Source organism: Ruditapes philippinarum, unplaced genomic scaffold (assembly GCF_026571515.1).
Source record: "Ruditapes philippinarum isolate M1 unplaced genomic scaffold, ASM2657151v2 ctg382_1_1_1_1, whole genome shotgun sequence".
Classification (NCBI taxonomy): domain Eukaryota; kingdom Metazoa; phylum Mollusca; class Bivalvia; order Venerida; family Veneridae; genus Ruditapes; species Ruditapes philippinarum.
In genome coordinates this window covers 148,422-176,393 of record NW_026864643.1, presented here as the reverse complement: position 1 = coordinate 176,393, position 27,972 = coordinate 148,422, and the positions used below count along the sequence as shown (strand labels likewise).

General features: G+C 33.0%; 3 protein-coding genes across 3 annotated transcripts; 1 reads left to right on the top strand and 2 right to left on the bottom strand.

Moving 5' to 3' along the window:
- The first annotated feature begins 9,720 nt into the window (after positions 1 to 9,720).
- On the top strand, positions 9,721 to 18,713 carry LOC132726372 (uncharacterized). Its single transcript, XM_060711693.1, has 4 exons — positions 9,721 to 9,967; positions 15,667 to 15,909; positions 16,921 to 17,391; positions 17,849 to 18,713. Exons 1-4 carry the CDS (start codon positions 9,727 to 9,729, stop codon positions 18,634 to 18,636), a joined length of 1,743 nt encoding a protein of 580 aa, XP_060567676.1. The 5' UTR covers positions 9,721 to 9,726; the 3' UTR covers positions 18,637 to 18,713.
- Positions 10,550 to 13,305, bottom strand: LOC132726371 (serine/threonine-protein kinase PAK 1-like). Its single transcript, XM_060711692.1, has 6 exons — positions 13,211 to 13,305; positions 12,887 to 12,950; positions 12,533 to 12,614; positions 11,930 to 11,993; positions 11,119 to 11,595; positions 10,550 to 10,729 (listed from the first exon to the last, which is right to left on the bottom strand). Exons 3-6 carry the CDS (start codon positions 12,552 to 12,554, stop codon positions 10,711 to 10,713), a joined length of 582 nt encoding a protein of 193 aa, XP_060567675.1. The 5' UTR covers positions 12,555 to 12,614; positions 12,887 to 12,950; positions 13,211 to 13,305; the 3' UTR covers positions 10,550 to 10,710.
- A 378-nt stretch (positions 18,714 to 19,091) lies between the features above and the next one.
- Positions 19,092 to 25,128, bottom strand: LOC132726373 (dnaJ homolog subfamily C member 22-like). Its single transcript, XM_060711694.1, has 6 exons — positions 24,917 to 25,128; positions 23,030 to 23,167; positions 22,437 to 22,547; positions 21,766 to 22,076; positions 20,102 to 20,281; positions 19,092 to 19,681 (listed from the first exon to the last, which is right to left on the bottom strand). Exons 1-6 carry the CDS (start codon positions 25,050 to 25,052, stop codon positions 19,214 to 19,216), a joined length of 1,344 nt encoding a protein of 447 aa, XP_060567677.1. The 5' UTR covers positions 25,053 to 25,128; the 3' UTR covers positions 19,092 to 19,213.
- Between the last annotated feature and the right edge of the window lie 2,844 nt (positions 25,129 to 27,972).

Genomic DNA, 27,972 nt, shown 5'->3' with positions numbered 1-27,972 from the left:
TGTTTTTTGTTTTTGTTTTTTTGTTAATATACATGTAATTTTTATGTTCTTTTTTGTCTTTTTGTAGTTTTTTTTTCTTTTTCTTGGGGGTGATTTTTTATTTTTTTTGTGATTTTCATTTACTGACATCGCAAAGTTGTAAATGAGCCAAATTGTTTTCAAGTATTTGTTGATAAGATATTTTCCACAAGTTCAGTTTTACATCAGCAGATACACAGTTCAATCAATACCAATTTACGACCAAATAATTATTATGCTGAATACAAATTTCTTACAGTGGTCAACAACCCAAAAGTGGTATGTCCAATGAATAATCAATTTATTTCTTAACTTTGCGTAAACGCATTGTCTGCTTGACCCGTTGAAAAGGGTGCTTGTTCTTTTTTCTTCACTGATATGTATGCATATTTGATTTGCATATGTTTTTGTAAATTATACAAACTGAGTGTTATTGTCAATAAATTGAATTGAATTGCATTGACGTTTTGGCACGAGTAGTAGGGCATGGACGCATGACTGATTTTAAAAAAGCAAACGTAAATATGCGTAAGAAAAAACTGTGGTTATAAAATGTGAACAAATAATTTATAGCATTTATTAAACAACACAGTTTTCAGGCTTGTATAAATCTTCAAAGTGTGCGTCTGCTTAAAAGCTATGTTGATTTCTGGTAGCAAATATGATGGTTAATACACAGCAGAATAGTTGAACGATAATTGCTAATTGAAAATATGCTACCGTACATAAACATAACAATTTTTACCGAAGGATCTGTCGGTAATGCATATGAAGTTGCTGGGTGTGAACATTATTGTTAATTTCTTGTTCTTACATTATTCATTTAACATTAAACATACAAAAGAAAGATACACGGTATTGATGGACTTGCAGAAGCCGAAAACATAAGACTATTTCCAGAAGTGCACAATATCATCAAAAGTAGTAGAAGATTTACCTTATTTTGTTTACACATGAACTATATTTATTTTCATATTTAGATGCTGCAAATCGAGGTGTGGTGCGTTTATTCTAGTGGCAAATTGTTAATGGCATATATTTTTTTCAATTTTATCTTATTCAGTCATTTTGTAATTTCCTTTGTTTTTTTAGATTAAGCGATTTCTTTTTACCAGTTAAAATACATGAAACTAATATCGCTTATCATATAAATATCTCAGAATTTCTAAAAACCACAGTTACTAACTATGTTACCATTAAGCCAACAATCTAGACCTTTAGGGGAGGACCCTAGATAATGTTGGTATAACTTTTGGTCCAACCCTTTTGTATGTACATTACATTAATGCTTATGATAATGATGTTAGATTGTGTAAATTTATCATGTACTAAATATACAATTAAATATTATTAAACATAAAAAGGAGAGAAAGATACCTAAAATCTATATTCAAGGTAATCAGTGGTAAATTTTCAAAAAAAATTTAAAGTGTTTTCAAAAATCCGATGAACACTGTTTCGTTGGATTTCAGTATTATACTCAGTGACTCGGTGAACAGTGAGACCTGTAAACAAAGGCCATAAAAAGGTACCAAATATGGTCATTATAGACAAGTGGGCTTTATTTGGAGGTTACTTTTTTATTTTTAAATTATTGAAGGGTTGTAACAGAGTGATCTTTATTTACCGGGCGACCTTTATTAGGGATGGTCTGACAGTACAGGTTTTTCATTGGTATTTGACAAAACTGTGACAGGTATCAGGAATGATATTTGGAGGAACAGTTTTGACTACTGTTCCGCAAATACCAATGAAAGAACTGTTTTATTACTTAAATTGCTTTGCAACCAAACTATAATTTATATTGCAAAAATATACTAATAACATTTTTGCAACTGTTTTCATTGTAAACTGTTTACAACTGAATCCTATAGACGTTTGATTTTCTAAACAAAAACACTACCGTACTTATGCTGAGCGACGTTCGATTACCGAAATGTGGCGGGTGGCTTATGAATACATGAATCTGCGGATGTTTCAAAATTCAAAATTGTACCAGTTCATAGTAAATGTTGAATTTTGCTTAAGCCGGTGCTAGGAGGGCGTGGACGGTAGTTTGCACTTAACAATACCGTCTATGAACAGGCTCAATCAAACCGAGCCTGCAACATTTTCAATTATGCCGTGTCGGGTTCTTATTTTCTCTATTTTATCGGAAATACCCGTTGACAGGGGTAAAACAGTTGGTCAACACTTCATTTTATCTCTGCGCATGCACAATATTTCAGCGGTTCAAATTAACAGTTGTAAATAAGGAATTAATTTCTAAATAAGAATTTAGATAATAATGAACATTGTTACGGGCGGTCTAAGTAAAAATCAGTGAACATTTCTCAGAGTGATGCGAAGGTTACCAGTTATTCAGTGTAGCGAATATAGAAAAGTTACTTCCCCTTAATGAGTAAACACCATTTGTATACAATCAAAACAAATTGTTCCAGACGTGAATTCTTGTAAATTGTACCTGTAAGTTGATATCAAATATGTTTGATGATGTTGCTTGATTTAATTACCTTTTGCTTTTCAATCTGGAGTTCTTAGAAGTTGTCGGTTATGTTATTAATGTATAAAAAGGTAAGATTATCTTTATTTTGGCGATGGTTCCCGAGTCATGTAATTATGTACAAAAGTAACGCATATTGAAAAGGTAAGCAGTATTTGATTCAATGATAGTAATATATTCAAGCGTTTACAAGATATGGAAGACGACAGAGGGCGCAAGCAGTCCCGAGCCAATATATAAGGCAGGTGAATGTGAGAAATTGAGCCGAGTGGTTAAAGTCGTTGACTTGAGATCACAGGGCCCTCACCACTGTAGGTTCGATCCTCACTCGGGTCGAAATCTTTCATGTGAGGAAGCCATCCAGCTGGCTTACGGAAGGTCGGTGGTTCTACCCAGGTGCCCGCTCGTGCCTGAAATAATGCCCGGAGGGGCACCTGGGGTCTTCCTCCACCAATAAAGCTGGAAAAAAATCGACGAAAAATCTCGGCGGGACACTCTAGGATGACCCGACTTGAGTGTACGGTCGCCCATATGGGCTTTCCGGCGGCGACCTTAAATAAACGCATCAAAAAAAAAAATTGAGAGTTGGTGTTTTGGCAGCGTGTTGAACAGTCGACAATCCTAAATGCTATACCTACTTTTTATATTCTTAGTTGCACAGTGCATAGCGCTGTGATAAGGCTGAGAAATATTAAGTAGAAAGAAAGCAAGGATTAAAGATTAATAAAGGAAGATTAAGAATTATTTTATTAGTAGAGATATAGAGATCGAGAAAGAGAGAACGTATATATATAAATAGTATTTCAAAGGATATTAATTTAATAAATTGTTTAATAGGTATAGAAATCATTATTCGTTTTTCAATTAAAAGACAAGGTAGTCTCGAGGAAAATTATATCTTTATATTTAATTCAATTTGGTAATTCATGCACATTTATTAAGCAATATAAATCGTTGGCCTTCAATCAAATAATCATAAGGAAAAGAAGCCAGAGGAAAATTTAGTATCATACAGGTATAAGCTCGGTGCACGTTACACCAGATATTCAGTATAGTGAGTGATACAATATTCAACGAAATTTTTTGCACAATCTATCATTAACCATTCGACCTTATCAAACATTAAAGACATAGAAAAATGACAATTCGACTTCATGCAGGCATCACGTTTGGGCCTCCTCTTTTCGAAAAGAGGAAAAAAGAATGCCCTCCTGTAAACTCCTAATTTCTTAGGGTCTTGCAGTCCTGACATGTTCCACCTGCATATCTACAACAAAGAACAAGCTTCTGTCAATATAACAATGACGAACTAATCATCTATTACATAAGTTAAAAAAAAACAATTTATATCTTCACATTTATCGTAACAGGCATCTAATATTCTCTCCATTATTTTAAACGTTACAAAATTCATGTTTGCCCTTTCTAGAGAAGTATTTAGTATTTAATATTTATTCATTTCTGTGTCCTTAAGTACTGATTATTGATACTACTGATTTCATTGAATTTGACCAATTCCTCCAGAAATCCAAGGCCTACAGATCAGGAAGGGCGACGGAATGCATTAAAGAATATCAAATTTAGTATAAAACATTACTGATGGACAAATCTAATTACCCTATAACCCTTGTAACTAAAAGGTTCCATTTAACCAGAACAAAAAAAACGAAAATGGTCAGTCAATATGTGTTGTGAAATGGGCACTATAGTATAATGTTATTAAACATGTTTAAGATAAAAGGATGTCCTCATGTTGAGAGCTGATAGTTTGACTTACTTATTCTTAATTATTGAACAAAATTCTCAAAATGCTTTGCAGGTTTGAAAGAAATGAAATGCTTGTCAGAGAATACGAGTCGTATCTGACTCGTCAAAATAGTTTTTCTCAAAATCAAACAGAAATGTCAAAATGCTTGCGTATTACATTTAGTCAGGAAACGGGGATGCTTAAGGTTTGTAATGTCATTTCAATAAGCTTTTCAAACATTTAGTGAATTTTTCTGTTGTGCGGTTACTTTAAAAAAAAATATTCGCTACAGTTTGATATGTGTTGTTGGTGTTGGTGGTGTTGTTGTTGTTGTTGTTGTTGTTGTTGTTGTTGTTCGATAACTCATTTTGATGTTTCTTTTAATTTATTCAAAATTTTGTTGCATAGTAAATATTTGTTGAAAAAAATACATGTTGAAATTGTGTCAGATTATTCAGAAGATGTCTCTGTTATCTTATTAATTAATATTATTACCCCTCACTATTTTGTAATGTCATTTTCCCATAGACCACTGGGAGTTATTCTTACTGTTCCACATGACCAGGAAATTTGTATTGTAACATAGGTATCAGTACTTTTTAACAGTATAAAATTTGGTCAAATGTTTTTGTGTGTGTGTTGTTTTTGTTTTTGTTTTTTAAATGAATGGCCGCCAATTTGTCTTCTCGATTCAGCCTCTTTTTTTTTTCTAAGTTCACCACGAAGGGAGATTCGTGGGGCATCCTCAGAGTGATTAAAACTACCAGAAAATGTAGTTGTTTAGCACTCTACAGAATGCTTTTCGCTTCCAAAATATCTTTTGGTTGAATAGCCAAAAAGCAAAAATCAGTTTTCATCGAAGCTATTGCAATGTAATAATTAAATGTATGTGTCGGAACAACCAGACGATTAAAGCATGCAACAATTGATTATTTAACGAAATTTATCCGGAAAACATGACAGAAATCAGTGTAAGAATCGCACAAAAATTAATATTGAGCCGCGTCACGACAAAACTAACATAATGCGTTGTCGACATGCATGGATCCAGACCAGCCTGCGCTTCCGCATGCTGTTCGCTTACCAACTCTATTACAAGTAGAGAAACAGCGAACAGCATGGATCCTGATCAGACTGCGCGGATGCGCAGGCTGGTCTGGATCCATGCTGGTGGCAAACGCACTATGTTGGTTTTGTCGTGACGCGACTCATATTCAATTTAATTTTGAGTCTCTTTTATCATTAACTTTTGCAATTTTTTATCATTAGTGTTTCTTTTGATTTATATAAGAAATTCAAATAATATATTTTTATGATTCTTGACGTAAGTGGAGTTCCTTTAAACCTTCCCACAAGAATTCATTTCCATGATTAGTAATCATGATGAATTGTTACGGCTAATTCGCATTTCCAAACTGACAAATGAACAAAGACACGTTGCCATATACTGTCCCCAATCCTCCTGTTGAAATATGAAACAAAACAGCTCAAGTGATTAATCAAGGCACGTCAACACGTCACAATTATTTCATTATTTGTTGATATAATATTTTTCAGTGGCATGTGTGGCTCTCTCAAAGGACTTGCATGTAATTCACTACACATCTATACCACTGATGATGCTATATATTAGTTGTCATGAGAAACGTCGTTGTATATATCGTCTTGCATTCTGAATGAGCTAATCGTGTAATGGGATGTCCAGAATGTCATGAAATATTGTTGATGGTGTATTTTGTTTTTATATTGTAGTTTTATTTACTGGGGGTTTTGTTTCTTTTTCTTTCTTTTTTTTGTTCGGCCGAAGGCCGTCTGTCTAATATTAGTTTGACTCCCTGTAAAATTTACAGGGAAGAACTGAATATAAGATTTTTTTTCGTTTTTCGTTTTGATTACTTGTTGTCGTTTTGTTGGGGTTTTTTTGTGTTGTTATTATTTGCTGTTGTTGTTGTTGTTGCTGCTGTTGTTGTTTTGTTGTTCTTGTCGTTGTTGTTTTTAAAATGGTTTTGTTTTGTTTTTATTGTGTGGGGGGAGGTGTTTGTTTTGTTTTTTTGATTTTATTTTTTTTTTTTTTTTTTTTTTTTGGGGGGGGGTGTTTTTGCTGAGTTTTTTTTTTGTTTTTATACTTATCAAAAAACGACATAAAAAATTAATTTTGAATGGCAAAACTATTCTACCGACGAACAAAGACAACAAAGTGGCTTATGGAGAGTAAAAAAATATCGGAGGTTCGATTCTAAAGCACATACTTATACACTACTACACTTGAAGAAATAATCATTATTCCTCAGCCTTGTTCAAATGAATGTTTAATTAATTGATTAATTAATTAATTAATTAATTAATTAATTAATTAATTATCAATTATGTAAAAAAAATTGCCATCTAGTCTACAGTCCGCATACTGAAAAAAGAGTCAATTATTTCCTCAACGTTGTTCAACTAAATTTTCATCTAGAACAGATAAACCAAATTTGTTGTACTCGTATGCCTCAATCAGTCTTTAACAGAATTTCTAACATTTCGTAAGCTAGCATATACATAAATTGAAACGCGGATTCGAACCAAAGGTTATTGGACAACTTGTTTTTAAAAAGTTTGAGATAAAAAAATTCTAAATCCCCCTTTGTTAAAAAGAAAACAAGCCCATTTTTATAATGTTTTAGTTTTACAATTATATAAACTTTATTCAAAAAATTATAAATAATTTAAAACACCGGCCCTTCGGCCTATAATCGCTTTACCACAGTGCACTTTTTTTCAACGTATTCATGTACATATGGACACTTTTTGAACTCTTTTAAGTTAGAAGGGTATTTTCTGTCCGGTAAAAACTTGAAATTCGCCCTTTTTAGAGATTTTAGCATACAGATTGTGCAAGTCACCAATAATTGTCGTATTTGTACTTTCAAAACCAGTGACTAAAACCACCTCAAGAATATAGCGACAACTATCAGACCAAACCTTACATTTTTAGTTGTTTTACATCCGAACAAATAAAAAGTAAAATATCTTGTTTGGCCCCTTTGTTAGTGGAATGCCTGCTTTTAATAACTGTTTAAATTTGTCTGTTACTGTTGTTACTTCTTATATTTCTTTTTGGGGGGTGGGGCGGTGTGTGGTTGATTTTGTTGTTGTTGTTGGTGGTGGTGGTGGGGGTGGGGGTGGTGATGGTGTTGTTGTTGTTAATCAGTGTTCAATCCAGTTCTTTAAAATGGGGAATTCATGTTCTTTGTTAGAATTTTTTTCATTATTTTTCATTGATTACTTTTGGGTGACCCTTGGCAGAACACTGGGAGGTTGATGATAAGCAAATACAACAGAATTATTCCTCGGGTATTTGCCTTCTATCTATACTCTAGGAAAATAATAAATATACAAGTACACTGTATTAGCTGTGTGGCTTCTTCCAACCTCCGGGGCACCGTCAAGGGATGTTTGTTTGATATAAAATACCGACTCAATTTACTGAATTGTCAAACCAATTGCTTTATATGTCTTTTATAGCGTCCACATGGATTTGTTATATATCAACGATATATAAAATGGTCGTTTAAAAAAGCAATTGTATCAAGAAGAGGACAAGCGTTAGCATGATTGGGAGTTAAGCGTCTGATTTTTTTTTTAATATAGGAATTCATTTATCAAATTTGATTGATTGTTACTGACCCCTGTGGTCATCTGTCAAAGTATAAGCATTGAAATAATACAGAGAAAAAGAATGCCCATTTGCCAAAGTAATTTGTGAACCAAGTGCCACTTTCATACCAAGGATAGCTAAAGACGTACCAAGGTAAATAAATCTTGCTCCATTCAGAAATGAACCTGAAGTAGAGTTTTCTCCCATTTTAAGATTAAAGCTCTGGTACAGATGCTTGGTTTTGGTTATTACAAATGTTCTGCATTTTACTTATCAGGTTATAGCTTTTAACAAGATTCAAGATTTTATTCAATCAAACCAGAAGGTCATAAACCCATGTGGTACATATATTACAAATAAATTTTGAACAATATATAATATTACAAAATATACATGCATAATATCTGAACATACCTCTACATGTATCTAGTATATGTACACAATCATTTTAGTCTCTCATAAATTATCAAAGTATCTCCTGTTATAATCATTTGAAGTTATAAATACCTGGATTACCTGGTTATGGTGTTATTTTATTACTCTCTAGTAAGTTTTAAAAATTTTAAAAAAAACATTGATTGTAAAAAACATTTGAAAAAGAAGTATGAATTTAAAAATTTAAATTAAAATAAAAAAGGTTCACTTCTTATATTTCCCATATGGGGTTTTTGGCAAAGTTTTGGGGTTTAATTCCCAAAAAAAAATTCCCACGCCAAAACATCAAACATCAATACAGGCCCACAAAGCTTTTTGGGGGGTTCATCCCAAATTAAAAAGAAGGTACAGCCCCTTTTGTACAACCCCCTTAGATTTTCACCCCCCTGCCCTAACCCCTTTACCAACCCCATACCACCCTCCCCGCCGCCATGCCTCGCCCCAAAAGGATTAAACACAATATTAATGAAAAAAAAAACTATGGGTTTTAAAAGAAAAGGGATATTATTCAAACTTTTGGGTCCGCATGTGAATAATATAAGAAAGAATACGAATAACACTAAAATACCTTATTTAATGCTCTGATTCACGTTAATTAAAAAGTTTTAAATCGAAAACTTTAAAGAAAAAAAAATACAAAAATAAATCAAAGTTCATAGGTGTTGTCTACCTTAGTTCAATGATTACGTTAAATAAGTGGTACGCTTCCTAATCAGCACGATTTTCACGTGTGAATGGCCACATTGTTCTTATTTCAAATACGTGAAACCAAATAGCATTGTACATTACATTTTAGCCTATACTTCATTCATATAGAATTTAATTTATGGCCTAGTTCTTTTACTTTTAGTACATATATTGTTTCAAATATTTGGGAATTTGGAACAGGTATTTAAAAGGAACGTAAGTGTTCTTTTATCTTTTATAGATATTCAAAACGATAAGAAGTATTATCTTATTGCTATTGATATTTTTGGATTTTTTAAAAGGTCAATTTATTTTATTTTAAAGTGAAGAATAATAAGAATCATTTTAAGTTTTATGCTTTTATCTTAAACTGTATATGGAATAAGTGAATTCTTTTCCATTTTTTAATGTATTTTGCACTAAAAAAGTTGTGAACCTTTATAAAAGAAAATAATTTGAGCTGTTTAATGGCGAATACAATTATTTATTGACCTAGGAAAAATTAAAAAGCGAATCGCTAGATCGGATAATGAAATGTTATATACAAATTGAAACTATTTTAAACAGTTTAACCTTAAACTAAATTTACATCTTCACACATAGAGGACATGTTTAACTTTACTTCATACTTTTATATTTGATAGATATTAGAAATCGAAAAAAAAAACAAAGAATATATTTTAGAAAAAAAGTGTCATGGCGGCACGTAAGAAGCTTTCGTCACGAAAGGAGCCACGTCTGCATACTATTCAACCGACTGACAGGACGGCAGAGTCTACCGCCAAATTCTTGGCAAAATGGCCGACACGGTGTTTGGATCATGAAGAGGTTATCTCCCGTTATTGTCTTGACCACGATCAGCTGCTATGTGACGTCTGCTCTATGAGTGTACACAATAGATGTAACGAAGTTATGAGTCTGGATGAAGCGTCAAAAGGTAGGGCATAATTTCATTGTGTCCGTCTATACGTGTATATTCATGTGATAATTGTTACATCAACTTTTTATATCACAGTACGTTGTAACGTCGTTTTTTAATTGGATAATCGTGACATTAATATAGTTTTATACACACGCCTGTTGTCATTTTATGAAGAAATCTCAGATGCCTGCTGTGTTATAAGTTCGTTTTTAAATATTTCTGACAGGTTATATGGCCGTATATAAATGGTTGTTTGCAATATTTCCAAACATAGAACAACGAGTAACATTATCTAATTTTAGATTTATGATTACGTACAGTGTCATCAAGAAAATAAGAAAATAGTGAAAACAACGATCTGTATATTTCAGGCATTTATAACGTTTGTGAAAAACATCATTCACAATAAAAAAACAACATATATATAATGCTTGTGTCTATCAATTATAAATGTATCAACATATCTAAGAAGATGACTTGGTATTTTTCTTAACGATCTCAGCAATTACTGGAACTGAGTGAACGTTTAAGAACACGTGGTTCAAAAGGTCACGTGCTGTGGCTCGATCACTTGCATCAACAACAAGACACGCGCCCAGGAAAGATTTCAGTTCGTCAGATAGTTGTTCATACTTCTGTATACTTGGTCCTTCGTTTCTTGCAATAAGTTTAAATATCTGGTTTGGTTCCTCATTTATGTAGGGTGCTTCCCCGTCAATCATTTCAATCAAGGTGATTCCCAAGCTCCATATGTCGATTTAAAAATCGTACGGTTTCCTGCAAAATAAGGGAGGTAACTCTATTAGAAACTCAGACAACTGCGAATAATTCTCAGCAAAGTTCAATTTGATATTGTTTTTTTTTTATACAGACCTTATGTTTGGTTATCTGGTGTGAATATTATGTTTACATGCGCGGATTTTCTATGATTTTTTGTAAGTTGCTAATAAAATTGTTCTATATGCATGAATATGCTGTGATAACTTCTTCGGTGCATTTTTTCTATTTTAATTTAAATTAAAGATTTTCTTTTATTTTAAATGTCCATTACTAAAACTCTATAGAAAGTAAACTGAACAAAAGAAATTTTGAATATCATCGTTTAAATTTTAAAAGTAGGTATATTGTGTACAAGTAAAGTAAAATTCTAATAGTCCAATTTTTACCTTGTTACAACTTCCGGTGCCATCCATCGAGGTGTGCCAACCCTATCATTTTTCTTGTCATCCTGATCATAGATAAAACTGGTACCAAAGTCGGCAATTTTAACAATTCCAAAGATATCCACCATAATATTGCTGCTCTTCAGATCCCTGTGCACCATGTTCTCGCCGTGTAAATAATCCAAACCTTTCACGAACTGCTTAGATATGTAACAAATATGTTCCTCCTTCAAAGAGACGCTTTTCGTAATCTTTTTCAGTGTACATCCTTGTACGTACTCCATAACTAACCAGAACTTGTTCACCGCTTCCACATAGATGGCATCTAAGGCCATTACTACATTCTCATGATTGATTTTCTTCATTATGGTGATCTCGTTGACAAGCATTGTAAAAGCTTGCTTTTCTACCTCCATAACCTTAATAGCTACCTTGCACGAGAACAGGTTTGCCCTGGCCAGAATCACGTGACCAAAAGATCTGCAAAATATTACATGAAAATTGTATATATAAAATATGCGGTAAAGCCGCTGCACTAGAAGGACCTAAATTTCCGATTGCACTCGCATTTCACACATATGTATATTAATGTAATTAGTGAGGTATTTGTAAAAAGTAAAATAGCCCATGTATCTTCGAGTAGTGCATGTAAACCGTGATATCTATAGAAACGACATGGTCTTGTCCTCAAAATACTTTAAGCTATACTTCCTTGCTTTTAGTACATTTAACCCACAAAAAGACAGACAGACAGACAAACAAACAGACAGACATATTTGCTCTCATAATGCATTAATATGATGACGGTACTTACCCGGAGCCTAACAGCTTGATTGGTGTATATTTTTCTTTAGGATCCCCGCCACACGACAAATATCCTAACAATAAATAATGTATATTAATGATGATAATGACACTGATGATTTTAACAAATATACATGTATATATTTGAATACCACAAGGGATTTATCAGGCAAATTTATTACTGAAAAAAAAATTGTAAACTTATTTAGATAAATTTTATAAGCTCTTTAATAGAGCAATCGTTTTCGACATTCATTATTATTATTATTATTATTATTATTGTTATTATTATTATTATTATTATTATTATTATTATTATTATTATTATTATTATTATCATTATTGTTATTATTATTATTATTATATAAATCTTAGAGCGACCAATGACATTCCAAGATGTCTGAAATTCTGAAAACGGCCAATAAAAAATCCAGCTTTTATTCATTTCTTTTCATTGTATTTCACCGGAAGTCAGGGTGAAAACAAACAGTGTCTGGCCGAAAAGAAATATATTCAACTTCTTGTCATGTTCAAATGATTTGTATTTGTTATATCTTTTTTGGAAACAATAATCTTTCAGTGTGATAATATAGAATATATATTGCTAACTTACTTAACATTTTACGACATAGCATGTCAGCAGCTCCTAGCTGTACGTGTGACTTTGATTTCTTAGAAGATGCTGTTGTAATGTCCTAAAATCAAATTAACATATAAACTATATATATTATTATACTATAAATCAGTATTTATTTTTTAAAATACCGGCTGACGTTTTGAGTTGGTCGAAATAGCATTCAATGGTGATATATACAAAGAGAATTGTACATTTATATGCATATTATCACAACAAATAATATATTATATTTAACCACCAGAATTACGATTTATTATATGAAAAAAAGAATTATTTAATATATGCAATATAATTGTTTGATTAAAAATAGCAATCTATCGAAAATTGTACCTTTGTTTGTATGTGGGAAGTGTTCTTCGTTGAAACTTGCTTGTCATCCAACTTTGCTGAATGGCTGAAAAATAGCCCAAAAAAATCATATCTCATTATTTTGTTCGATTTGATTTGATGTACTCTTTGAAATATTATAGAAACAAATTTGCAACTAAATGTACATTATTTATTTTAGATTTATATTATTTATTTTTGCGAGGAGGAAGGGCGTGTTGTTAGTTGGATTATTAGGTTGTTATTATTGTTATAGTTGTTGTTGTTGTTATGTTGTTGTTGTTGTTGTTGTTGTTGTTGTTGTTGTTGTAACAATTATTTCATTACCTTGTATGTAAAGATGACCGCTGGTAGACATTGAGGATTCCGAAAATGGAATCATCATCGTCATCATCTAAATGGTCTAAGGCTGGTAACTCTGTAATGAAACCAAAGTTTTAGTAAATTATAACATCTTAGTTTGGTGAAGGTCCTCAGAACATACATGTACACTGTAGAGACAAACCTGTGTTAAACACATCCATTCAATTACTTAAACAAACTAACCTCCAAATAACGACCACTTATCTATAAAGACCATGTTCAGCCCTTCCTTTGGATAGCCTTATCTACAGGTTTGACTGTATATTCTTTTCACTCATGCTTTCAATAAACAATAATAATTCTAACACTCATGTGATTTTGTCACTATAGACATAGAAGGTAAAAAACTGGTGTTAAACTGCCAATAAACACCGGATAGGGACTACTTGGATATGCGCTGTTATGTTTTCACCCTCGATTGTATAGTTTGCAAAGCATTTTAAAGCAACAATAAAAAGCATTTTTATTTATATTTTCAGTTCGTATAATGCTTTCTTTTCATACAATACCGAAATAATATCTCACATACACTCATGCCACGTATTAGATCCATATCAGTTAATAAATATTTTGACAAAACGGCGCCAATCCGTTTAAGCAGCGTAATGACGTCATCCTAAGTATAAACGGCCTTCGTGGTCGTGGCCTTCGTGGTCAATTCCTACGCATCAAAACTCCAAACCGGTGTTAAATAGCCGATATACACCTCTCAGGCCGATGTTATTTCTTAAATATATCTTTCTCCAAAATATATATATAAAGATTCAAACGTTATATAATGATTATAATAGTAGTAATAATAATAATAATAATCATAATAATAATAAAAATAATATCTTTATTTAAAGATGGTAACATAATTATGAAGATATAACATCGTAAAAAAACAAAACATATCTTAATTTTTAATGTGGCCTTCTAAACAATATATGAAGGTAAACATATGAAGATATACTATCATCAAACAATTACAACTTTTTCATTTGTCAGTTAAGATTTGGTCCCATAACAAACATAATTTGATTGTTTTGACAAACGATCCTTTTAGATATTTAATATGATTCATACACATTTCATTTACACATAATTTAACAAATGTACATGCATACTTAGTAATATAACATCATGACAGAGTTATGGAGATATTAATTTGATCTGCAAGATATGTTTGTTTTTTTGTTTTGTTTGTTGTTGTTGTTTTTTTTCATTTATTATAAAAGTTTCAGAGAAATAGAAGAACGGATATTTAGTGATATTCTATTCAAAATCTTGCAACAAAAAGTCTTTTTACCATAGTTTATGAGGTGTTTAGGTATAACTGTGTCATTATGTGATTCAGATCTTATATTGTGAATTTTATTGCTGGAGAAAGTCAAAATTTAAGATATATAAGAAGGGGCTAGGTTATTTCAAACTTTATGAATCAGAATCTCATGAAATCACATCGGTCATTGAACGACATCCACCCAAGATCTTTCAGTATATCTTGATTTCTTATTCAAGGTGTTTTCGTTTAAAATAATCTTTGCAGCTCTTATTTGTATTTTACCTATTTTATTTAAAGACATTAAATTTTCTTTGCTCCTGCACATTTACAGGGGCAGTGACCGATATTCTTCATTTAATTAAATAACTTTTACATATACTCATCATTTATATGAATTCATGGTTTAACAATATATATCCCAGAAATTTCTTAACCTCACGGGGGCGTACACATAATGTAAAATTTTATTATTTAACAATTTAAATTTGTTTTCGCTTTAGTTTTAACTTATAAATCGTTTAATAACTTACCTTTTGTACAGCCTCTATCCATATTTCTATTGTTTGGTTGAAAATATAACCAACCGTAACATTTCTGAATACATCTTTTGTCCTATAAATACTTTGTAATATTTTCTTTGACTTCAAATTTGACTGCCCCGTTCTGTATACTGATGCGCTTTGTTTTGACGTCGTTTCTATTCACAGTCCTTAACGTCAATGACGTCATAAACGTTCGGCGTCACAAACGTCTACTTGCTTTTGTACTCAAAGAGTTTCGTTCACATATCTCATGTGGGACAAAACAAAACATAGAATCTTCAAACAAATAATCTTGGAATCGTTTTAGCCAAAAATATGTGTTGTCATTTTGGCAATTGGGCCATATACTATGTTTCATTGGCTAATCTTTTAATTATTTGAAACAATAATGTAAAGTTTTGAAATCTAAAACCAATTAATATCTGTTGTAAATGTTCTTTTGCAGTCGCCGTGTGCTTTTTTAATACATGAAAGGTTAGGAAAGTCACCGAGTTTTCACATTACAGTAAGGACGGAATCTTTCCTTATGTGACTTCCAAATTTCACGGAAAGTGCCGACTATTGCAGAGTTTTCACGAACATGATTGGTACATATCTCTTATATTTAACAGGTATCAGGGGAGGTAGAGAGTGTACACTTATAGAAGCAGGGATCAAAAAATTGGTGACAAAATACGAGCAGATGCATAAGGAACAGTCTGATATCCTGAGTAATTTGGCCGCACAAGAGAAGGAATTCATACGCGATGTGAAGTTGTTTAGAAATGAGCTGAATGCAATGTTAGATCGTCTGGAGAATGCAGTGATGGCCAAGAAAGACAACTACACAACGAGGAGACGAGATACTGTAAAAGGTGGGGGTTATAATCTCAAAATTATCTAAATGTCCACACCAAGTGTTTTTATTTCGTGTGGGTGCGTGCGCGCAATCGTACGTGCGTGGATGCGTGCTCGTGTGCGTGCTTGTCTATATTTTATTAACTGAAAACATAATGATTGTAATTATTTGAAAACATTATTATTGTAATTTTCATATCTCAAATATTCGGAGGCTTATGTATAATATCAGTTCTATAAAAAGTTTAGTTTTACAGTATAAATTCCGCAAAGCAAAACAAAACTTTTTTGTTATTGTTAAAAGGTGTCGCTCTGAAAAAGGTCAAAATTGTTGTTTTCTTTTGGACGAATTGAGGGGTTGTTTATATACAGAGTGTCTCTCTGCAGAGAGTACACTATGTTTTTAACAAAAATTAAGTTAATCACAAGGGCGTGACCATTTTGTATATGGGAGTTTATTTGTTGTGTGTTTATATTCATACACAAATTTAATAAGACAGTTTTAATTATTGTTTTAGCACAGCGCTTATGATCATCCACGAAATTGAACCTTAAGAAACTTTGAAATTGGATGAACATCTTTGAGTTTTATTCTATCAGAATAGTGGACCATGTCTATGTCCAAATATGTTACAGCCGAGGAAAAGGCAACAACATCAAATACATATAGAAAGATAAGAAACAAAATCATAAAATTATTGTAGCTGATTTGTGTCATTTCGTATTAACGCTCCTTGTTGTGAATTGCGAAAACACAATAAAACGACAGCGAAATTAGAACTTATTGTTGACTTTTTCATACGGCACCCCGCGGAGTGTAAATACAACATGGCACAACATAGCACAAATCAGCCGTTAAAAAATGCCGTTCTTTCAAGTTGTTCAAATGGACTTTTATTTGAATTTCCCTGAACAAAGTTAAAACATTTTATGTCATTTGTGAATCATATCTAATTTTCTTTTATAGATATTTTCATATGTTTATCTGAGTACAAGTGTATTATTTTTTGTTCTGACTTCGTATACAGAGCACAAGCAGATATGTAAGACGGCGATGACAACGCTAGACAACTACAAGAAAGATTTAGACCGTACCTACCTTGGCCCAGACGAGGAAAACTTATTTGTTGCCTTGAAAAAATCAAAGGTTGTCTTGAGCAAATACGAAGAACAGCTCAAAACCATAGCGTCAGCACCGAAGAAAGTGTTCTTGACATTTGAACCGAATAAAATAATCGGGAAATTCTTCCTCTCCCTGAAAGACTTCGGTGAAATGAAAGCAGACCAGTCTGCAAAAGAACCACTTCCGGTAGTCGAATCGAAGCCAGCTGAACGTAGAGCAAGCGTCGCAAGTGTTCAGTTTAGTGACAGAAATAGTGCAACTGCAGGAGATAGGTCTGAAAGAGGGAGAACTCGACTAAGTTTACCAAATATAGAATCGACCTTCCAAGAAATCGAACTTCACCCGCATATGAAGACGCGGAAACCGATCTTTGTAGGTAAGGAAAATACGAAATGAAATGCTTACGTTGGTTACTTTTTCTATGGCCTTCAAAGGCGGCTTTTCAGTAAAATTGTGTTTCACTCAAATACCGATATTCCGTTTTAGTTTTGAATAATGGCTTCTATCTAAATTAATATCAAACCTTTTTTTACATTGATTTATATCTGTTTTAAAATTGATTTCATTTGGAGTTTAAAAAAATTTTACCACAAAAATATGAGATTATGGACGTATTACATTTTTAACGAAACAAGGGCGATGGCATGTGACACCAGTACTGGTGGGTTCCAGGAAGCAGTCTCGAAATAAACTTAAATTAGCTGAAATAACTTGTTTTACATTCGAGCAAAACTTAACGTGTTCAAACAAATTTAAGCAAAAAAACACAATACGGTTCATCGCATACAGTAATAGCTTAAGCTTTTATTAAGATATCATTTATTGTTTTCTAGGTGAAATTTCTGTTCAGTTAGATACGGATTCAGAACTGCCCTATATTACCGGATGTTCATTTATGGCAGACGACAACGTTGTTTTAGTGGATGAAGCTAATAAAAATGTCAAGTTCTTTAACCCTGCCCTAAAACCTATTTCGGTATATAAGCTTCCAGCCCCGCCACATGACGTAGCACCAATCAAAATCCAGCAGATTGTCGTGACCATTCCAACAGAACGAAGCTTGCAATTTATGGAAGTAGGAAAAACGCTTGTTCTCAGGAAGAAAGTACCTTTGGATATAGAGTGTTACGGAATCACGTGCTATAATCATGAACTATTCGTCACTTCCGGTTTTTCAAGCGATCGGGAGATACAAATTGTGTCCTTGAATGGTGAAGTCCGGAAGAGGGTACGGCCGGGTATAGCGGATTTGAGATACCCTTTATACATTGTCGTAGATCCTAGATTTCGGACAGTTTTTGTCTCGGATTACAACCACGGAGTTGTCGGTCTTGATGTCAACACAGGGGAGGTTAAATTCAAGTGCAAAGACACTGATGTTCATGGTTACTATAAAGGAGTGACCGTTGGACACAAAGGTTATATTTATGTTTGCACGTGGAATTTACATGGGGTTAGTAGGACACACCTTGATGGGCGTGGTTTAGAGACGATTATTCCAATGCCGGGAAAAGATGGACGGAAACCTCATGCGATAGCTTTTAGTAAGAAATCCGAACGTGTGCTTATAACAATGTGTGGTGGTAAACGAGGATGTCTACTAGTATACAGATATCAGTAAAATAGTTGTGACAAACAAAAACGAATATCTTGATATAGACCTCTTAAGACCGATAAAATTGACCTCAGGGTAGAATAAGAAAATATACATGGAAGAAACGAAATCAACAATCTGAGCCCTATTCAGATAATATGATAAATTATATTTGTCAGCCTATTAAAGAAAAATCTGCTTAATAATGATATTTTGCTCTGATTTTTTTTTAATGATTCAGTTTTGTTAAATTGTTTTCGTTCATAATAGAGAATTTAAATCGAAATAGGTAATGAATATTTCTGAAGATTTTACATACTCCGGTGCCCATTTATGTATGACATTACGTTTGGAGAGGCATTTCGGGGTCTTCATATGAAAAAGTCCATGATCGAGATAGACGGCTTTAAACTACTAAAGGTTTTATAGCCAATACCAAACTGTTAATCTATATTTGAAATACCTATATTCACCTGACGCTTTTATTTACATATCGTTTTATTCAGTTAAAACATAAAATGTATAATAAATATAATAAATAACTGTTAAGTACAATTCTATAGTTCAATAGGTGCAAATCTTTGGACTAGATGTTTTATTTGCTCTACAATTCCCCGCAATCATCACGATCACATGCTGATTCATTTTGGACATCATCTTCATCATTATTATTGTAATCTTTACCATCTTTACTTGTGTCAATTACATTACTATCTACGTCATCATAATCTTCATATTCTCTCTGTTCACTATCCCCATTGTAATAATCTTGACTATCATCGACATTGTCTTCTGTGTTTATGTCATCATTGTCTGTGTCGACGTCACTAGTTTCTGTAACAATTATAGTTTCTGATTGGTCAGAATCAGACCACGTGTTTTTCCGTTCTCGTCTGCTTTTCAATTTACTCAGCATACCGCATGCTTTCTGTATATCAATGAACTTCTTTTCGGCTGCCTCTTTTTCGGTTTCGTTTGCTCTCGTAAAGCGGTCTGGGTGCCATTTACTTGATATTTTACGACAATGCGAGTTTACCTCTTTCTGTGAAGGATACTTTTCAAATCCAAGGACCTGTGGGAATAAAATATTTATGTATTTAAAATAGATGTTACTACATTTGTTATACTCTCTATACTGTAATATATAGTTTTACTTCCTTTAACCAAAGTGATGCCCTTTCTCACTAAACGAGTAGAACCATAGATTTTCTTAAATTTTCTTTAACATTATTAAAAAGTGACTGCTTAAACAAATGATACATTTATTGTGATTTTTTTTAAATGAAAGTAAATATTGGATAGCTGTAGACAGAATTGTGAGTGTCGTAACAGAATGAGATTTTCATAACTGGAAATGACCCACGAACCGCCATGTTACAAAGCGGTTACGCGTACTTCCTTTTTTCTAGCTATGGTTTACCAACGTCACAAATACAAGATTACGTCATAACTTATATAATTATATTATATAATTCAAGACGGTTAAACTTACTTCAAACGCCCAGGAATCTCTCTGGGGATCGGATATTTCCGCCAACCTGCTCAGCATCTGGTATTGGCACACATCCATACTGTATACCTTCAAACATGGCAGAAGATCCTGTGCTACTTCGCGTGCCTCGTCCCACGGCTGAGTTCGAGCAAAATTGTACACAGCTTCACGTAAATGTATCTGAAAACATATGTACATTTATTAAATGCTTATTAATGAAATAATCAGAAATATTGATGAAATAAACTGCGTATTTTCATTTTCCGTATTTTCACTGTAAACATTTATTTTTTCACTGCAGTGAATCATATTTTCCGTATAATCACTAGTGTCTTTCAAATTGTAATGTCAAAAAGGAGAGAAAATGTATATAAAATAAAAAAACAAGCTTTTTTTCTATAAAAACAGGATTTAATTTCATCTTTTGCAATGAAATATGATAATTTTCACTCGATGAAAATAAATCCTTTATCTATAAAAAAAAATCTTAAATATTGATTGTTTGTTAGTTTGAGTATTTTTATTGCTAATGTCGTTATATAATTGTGGCTAGTTAGCAAAAAATAGTAACATAATGACTGAAAAAAATACTACATTTTATCATTTTTCTACTTTAAAAATACATTTTATTTACATTGATGATGCTACAATTATCGTTATTGTTGTTCTGTTCTTTTTTTAACAATGAAACTGTTGTTTTTATTGTCGTTGTTCTTTGTTATTAAGTTTGTAGAAATGCTACAAGAAGTACACATTTTATTGGTCATTTTTATGAACATTTCATGAGTATATTCACGCTTCGACTTTCAAGTTTGTTATATTTCTCTTTTTTATGTGCAACTTACAAAATGCAAACTCATTAAAGTTATCTACCTTTATGAATATACAAAACATTGTTATTATTGCCACAGAGATAGACATGCATCTACATTTATATGTCTCTATTATTAAGAAGTAGTAAAACGTTCAATCTTGTCAGAAATTAACAACTTAACAAGTTTTTTCTTCAAGATAAAAGACATTTTGTGACCAGTACGTAAAAATTCTGGCAAACCGGACAATCGAATTATGATTTTCTTTTTCGTTCCCATCTCACGTAAGAGTTTAATCAAGACTAGAGTCTTCTGGACAACAAAGCGTAGAAAACCTGCTTACAAATAACAAACTGTATTTCTCAGATATTTACGAAAGGAATTGACACGTTATTAAGAAATGTAATAGTAATTAATTTGAAGACATAAGAAAAGACTTCATATTATACGTCATATTTTTGCATGCCAGCATCTCTTTTTATAAAAAAAAATGTTTAATTTCTTGCAGAATGATTCGCGATTGAACCTTATATTTGCATGATATAATCAATACAGAATCTCTTGTGAGTGGTCGCCGTGTTCCGTTTATTCTCGTGCTTATATCGATCAGATAAGCGTCTTTGAGATCGAGAACAACGAAATATTTTGTTAACTGAACGTTTCCCTGATAAAAATAAGATACGGAAAAAAAGACAAAGCAGACCAAACTTAAGACTTAAGCTCCATATTGCTTATTCAGAACACCTCATTGATTACTCGAAGTCCTTCACTTTAATATGTCGGAACGGGTCGAAAGATTGCTTTCGATTAGATTTCATTGAAATGGATAGGAAAGGTTTTATATTGACTTACTCTTGTCCCATTCAATGTATTCACCGTCACGTTGTGGTACATGTTGGACGTCCATAAACTAAGATATAGCAGGAGACCCAATCCAACACAAGCACCTGTTTTCAAATAGCCAATCAGCGTCCTCGGTTTTGACTTCGTAACCCATCGGGAATACTCGGAACTTACATACGACGCTACGATAACGCAGAGCATGGTATAGAGCGTTCGTCGGTTATACAGAAAGAAAGCAGTTGGAAATGTTGCAACTGCGGCTACAAGTGGCTGCAATAATGGTGCTTCTTGTGGCCCTATGTTTGAAGCAAGATGTACGCCTGAAAATGAGAAAATAATAACGTTTAAAATGAGCAAAATATATTCATAGTATGTCCTGTCATTAACATTTAGTTCAGAAAATTTAAGGACACAAAATCGTTGAGAAAAGCATGTTAATAATTCTCTTATATAAACAACTATATTTCCGAATTAATTACATGCTCTTTTAACATAGATCAAACTTCTTTTGAAAAGTTACATTCTTGCAATTTTTATATTTTTTGATATTCCGTTTAATATGTGTAAAAAGTGTGATTTTTTTATGGATCGGTTTAGTTACATGATAATATAAGCTATATAATTTATTTTCAATCTAAACATATCAATGCAAGGTTAAATAGAAGTTTACTTCTACTTACCCACAGAAGCCCCTATTGCCGCTAAAATGTGTGAGAGATAAGGACCGTACCATGCCTCTACCGTGTAATACTCCGGTACAGAATTTATCATAAGCCCACCAAGCTGGTGACCTGAAATGTGCAATTAAATACTTCTATAAATTCCTTTTGAACATATGTTTAAACACCAATTCAGTAGCAAAATAGAAAAAATTATACTTCAATTTGTTATATACTTATAAATGAAATATTGATAAATACTCATGAAATAAAATGCGTATTTTCATTTTCCGTATTTTCACAGTAAAAATTTATTTTTCACTGCAGTGAAACATATTTTCCGTATTTTCACTGGTGTCTTGCCGGACTACTTTCTGGAAAATGCAAATTACCGACAATGCCCCCTACCTAGCACCAGCTTAAGCAGAATTCAACATTTAAACATGAAAATGGTGAAATTTTGAATTTCGAAACATCCGCAGATGTGCTCATATACGGCGGTTATCATGGAACCTTTAAAGTGACACAGTAGTGCCATTCCACGAAAAGCGGCGTATGGCTCCCAAGTAATAGAAAACTTAGAATATAACAATGGATCTATATAACAGACATACCTATCATAAGCTGACTTCCTAGAACAACCAGATTGAAGCTCGGCTTCGGATTATGCGTTCTCACAACTTTCATACGTTCCTTGTAAAATTTCCCCTCGTTGGCCTCATCAACGTACTCCTTCAATCTTGTTGCCTCGGCTGAAAAACAACATTATAACAGACATGTAGAAATTAGTTTAATGAATTCATGCCTCATTCTTGTTATTAAAGGGACTCCACCATGGCTATTTGACATGCAGGGACTGGAATTATTTTTCCGAGATTTGTTTTACATTTGGTATAGGTCAGTACCAATAACGTGTGTGCGAAATTTGCAGATTTTTCCATTTTAAGTGCTTTACTTGTGATATTAAGAACTTCATTTCAAAGTTTATGTTTTTAGGCTTTGTGACCTCCGTGAAGATATTTTTGATAATCAACGTACACAGAGTAGTGGTGGGCGGCGATTTTCGAAGGCAAAAATGTTTGGTTATTTTTTTGTTGTTGTTTTTTTTTTTTTCAAGAAATAAGTTACTTTAAACATATATCTAAAAATCATTTGCTAATACTTAAATGGCAACGAACTATTTTATAACGTGTGCATACACACTTATATTGTTGTTGTTGTTGCTGCTGTTGTTCTTGTTGTTCTTGTTGTTGGGCACGTGCAAGAGGAACAAACGACATCAGACGACTTATCGCCATCCCAAAAATAGCACAGTTGCTTGCCCGCAAATATGTTACATGTTCATGAATGATGTCATTTATAAAATTACTCTAATAAAGAATAAATAAAGACACCAATGCATAAGGGATCAGTAGATAAAATGACACTAAATCACTCATGAAACGTGTAATTTTTTTTTTTTAAGTTTTTTTTTTTTGCAAAACCTTATTATAAATGTCCTTTGCATAAGATTGTTTTGGCTTTTCATATCTTAATCTATATACAAATATTTTTTCAGGAATATGACTGTTATAAGTTAGTATAACAAGTTAAGAAAACTGAAATTAATATAATATATGAGCCGCGTCACGACAAAACGAACATAATGGGTTTGCGACCAGCATGGATCCAGACCAGCCTGCGCATCCGCGCAGTCTGATCAGGATCCATGCTGTTCGCTTACAAACCCTATAGCAAGCAGAAAAACTGATAGCGAACAGCATTGATCCTGATCAGACTGCGCGGATGCCCAGGCTTGTCTGGATCCATGCTGGTCGCAAACCCATTATGTTGGTTTTGTCGAGACGCGGCTCATATAATTAAATGAAACAGTTTCGTTTAAGAAATTGAATTTATTTATTTCATTTCCAATAGGCTAATAAGCCCATGAGGACAACATATTACAAACATACTATATATGACATGACAGAGTAATGCATGATAATGATAATAATACATCTCTTTTTCAAATATTTGAAATATAGGAGAAGGTTGAAACTAAACCTTAAAATAACTTCTCCAATAGAGGAGAAACAATTATTCAATACAATACATTATAATATATATGCAATCATGGGAATAGTACTCCAATTTTTAGTCAACCTTTATCGAAATCGAAAACAAAAATAGAAATAGAAGTGAAAGAAGAAAAAACATGTACATGTAGTATATTAATTAAGGATAACTTGGGACCTAGCCTCTTTCCATTCAGTTTATACTATTATATGTTCAGAAAAGCATTGACTTACGTAATCGAGTGACATTTGAGTATAATAAATATGTGAAATACAAACTGTAATGTATTTTGCGAATACGAAAATTGAATGAATTATTGCGCTGTTTTCTACATACATTTCGTAATACTCTGAACTACAAGTTTTCTTTCGCTCTGTATGTGTTTTCTGGTCATAAATTCCCTCTAAAAAGGCACGAACAAAATGAATATATTCTGAAATACTCACTTAACCATCCGATCACCATTCCACCCCATGTAACTAGCCATATAAAACAATGTTGTGGCCGGTTTAGGTATAGATGATGTAAGCCAAATATTCCACCGAAAAACCATAGTATATAAGTAATTGTTAAATTTGCCATTTTATTTCTTCAATTTTAACACTTTTTCCGTTTTTATTTAAAAAATTACAAAACTTTTAATACAAAAATCACGTGATACACCGTGTCTCATTCAATCGTTTATTAACAAGTTTAACACGGTAAAGGTTGAAACACGGAAGCATTTCGGGAAAATCCTTAGATGTCTTGCCCGGGGTGATTTTGAAAGGTTAAATTTATTGCACACACCGGTTTGATAAATTTGTCAACTTTTGACAGTTTACCGGTTGATATTGTTTTAAATCACATGAGCTAAAGACTGTTACCATTCTTTTCCGCAACTAGCCAGATTTATGTCTTAAATACAAAAGAAAAATATATTGGAATCGTTCTTTTTAGAAAATATATTATATTGCTTATATTTGAGTCTGTACGCGCACTTAAAGCAGCACGCCTCCAGATTCATGCTAATTTTCATGAACAATTTGAAATTGTATTTGAATGTGTAATATCGTGAAGAAACCAAAAGGAAGCAATTTAAACATTATCAATGGCACTTACAAACCACGTAAATTACCAAAAAGTGGTCAAAATATGCATAAGTGAACGCAGTAGAAATGTAGTTGTAAATACTGAAAAATCAGTCATTAATGGCACATAATAATTATGTAAAATATTACTTGCATCTTGAAACTTTTTACTTTTCCTCACATCTTAGTACATTTTCTCAAGTTTGATTTTATTGAAATATTTTGACTCATCTGGAGGCATGTAGCTTTAACAGTTCAGTGAGTACACTTCCATTACTTCTTACATGAAAGTGAGCGATTGTGAAACATTCGACCGATAATCAGCTCATCTATGTACACATATTTTAAATATTTAATCTTACAAATGCTTACAAACATAAAATATGAAACTTAGTCATTCTTTAAAGAGACGCCACTGAGGCTGTTTTTACATGAAGGGACCGAAGAAACGTGTATTGTTGTATAACTGGATTTAGGTCTGGGCCAATAACTCGTGCACACAATATCAGATCATTCACTCGTTCCGTTTACTAGGGCATACATGTGATATCTCCCTATTTACGAGGAAGACTCCCTATTTTGGTTGTCAAATTTTCAGATATTTTTTTCTAAAATAAGGGGTGTTTTCACAAAATTATAAGATCTCCCTCTTTTTCATTTCAAAATTTCCTTTTATATCTATTGTAAATTCTAAAATCTCCCTCTTTTTGAAGTAAATTCTCCCACTTGAAAAAATATCACATGTATGCTAGGGATAATGAATTTTATTGCGGAAATTGAACACAAAATGAAAAACGTTTCAAAGCTTTTCACTCAAGTCGGCCCAAACATTCGCAAAATAAATCGATAATAGATATAGATTTCGGGTATTTTTCATATATGTTATCTTTTGCATAGTTTTTCATTTTGCGCGTGATTGTGTATCAGTTGATTTGTGAAAGAATTTATTCTTTTATCATTTTAGGCTATTGCACTTTAGAACTATTCTTATTTTTCTTTAGCTGTTAGACTGCTAGGCTGCAAGGCTGCCAACTCCAGGCTGTTAGACTGCTAGGCTGCAAGGCTGCCAACTCCAGGCTGTTAGACTGCTAGGCTGCAAGGCTGCCAACTCCAGGCTGTTAGACTGCTAGGCTGCAAGGCTGCCAACTCCAGGCTGTTAGACTGCTAGGCTGCAAGGCTGCCAACTCCAGGCTGTTAGACTGCTAGGCTGCAAGGCTGCCAACTCCAGGCTGTTAGACTGCTAGGCTGCAAGGCTGCCAACTCCAGGCTGTTAGACTGCTAGGCTGCAAGGCTGCCAACTCCAGGCTGTTAGACTGCTAGGCTGCCAACTCCAGGCTGTTAGACTGCTAGGCTGCCAACTCCAGGCTGTTAGACTGCTAGGCTGCCAACTCCAGGCTGTTAGACTGCTAGGCTGCCAACTCCAGGCTGTTAGACTGCTAGGCTGCCAACTCCAGGCTGTTAGACTGCTAGGCTGCCAACTCCAGGCTGTTAGACTGCTAGGCTGCCAACTCCAGGCTGTTAGACTGCTAGGCTGCCAACTCCAGGCTGTTAGACTGCTAGGTGCCAACTCCAGGCTGTTAGACTGCTAGGCTGCCAACTCCAGACTGTTAGACTGCTAGGCTGCCAACTCCAGACTGTTAGACTGCTAGGCTGCAAACTTCACGAACATTGATCGATTTGGGTAAAACTCTTCATGTATTAATGAAAGTTCGATGGTTTGTTTGGTTTTTTTTTGTTTTTTTGTTTTTTTTTGTTTTTTTTTTTTATTTGTTTTTTTTTTCTTATATGGATGTGTGCAACATAAGAACGGAGCATACGAATTATAAACGAGAAAGAACTTTATTAAATAGCCTGTATGATAATACGGTATTTTTTTAGACAAAGGGAAGTAATCCGTATAAAAATGTTATTGATATATTTTCTAGATTTCTTTCCCTTGAGGTTTATAAATTGATCTTTTGGTTGTATATTCTTTAATCGCTTTATGTTTTCCCATAAAAATGTAAGTCATGGTAATTCAACCCACGATGAAGCATAACAATACAATAACCAGTGTCATCTCATGTATCAATTATTTAATACACTTTTATTTACTTTGTTTAACAATTTTTGATTTCTTTGCCATTATCAACATTTAGTTGTCAATTGAAGACGGCATGAATTCCGTGATTTCATGAATTTTTGTTGAGAGAAATAGACAAAGTCGTCCATAATGCTATACTATAACTCTAATACATTGTTTCTCAAATGTTTTCAATATCAACTAAATTTATTCATATCACTTTATTTATAACATTTTTAAAGGCACCAAATATATTCCTCCACCAACACAGATAAAAACGCAATAGCGCTATTCCTCCGCCATTGCACATTATTTATTTTTATTTTATACAGAATTTATTTTTGCTCGATTATCTGGGAAGTTACAAGCT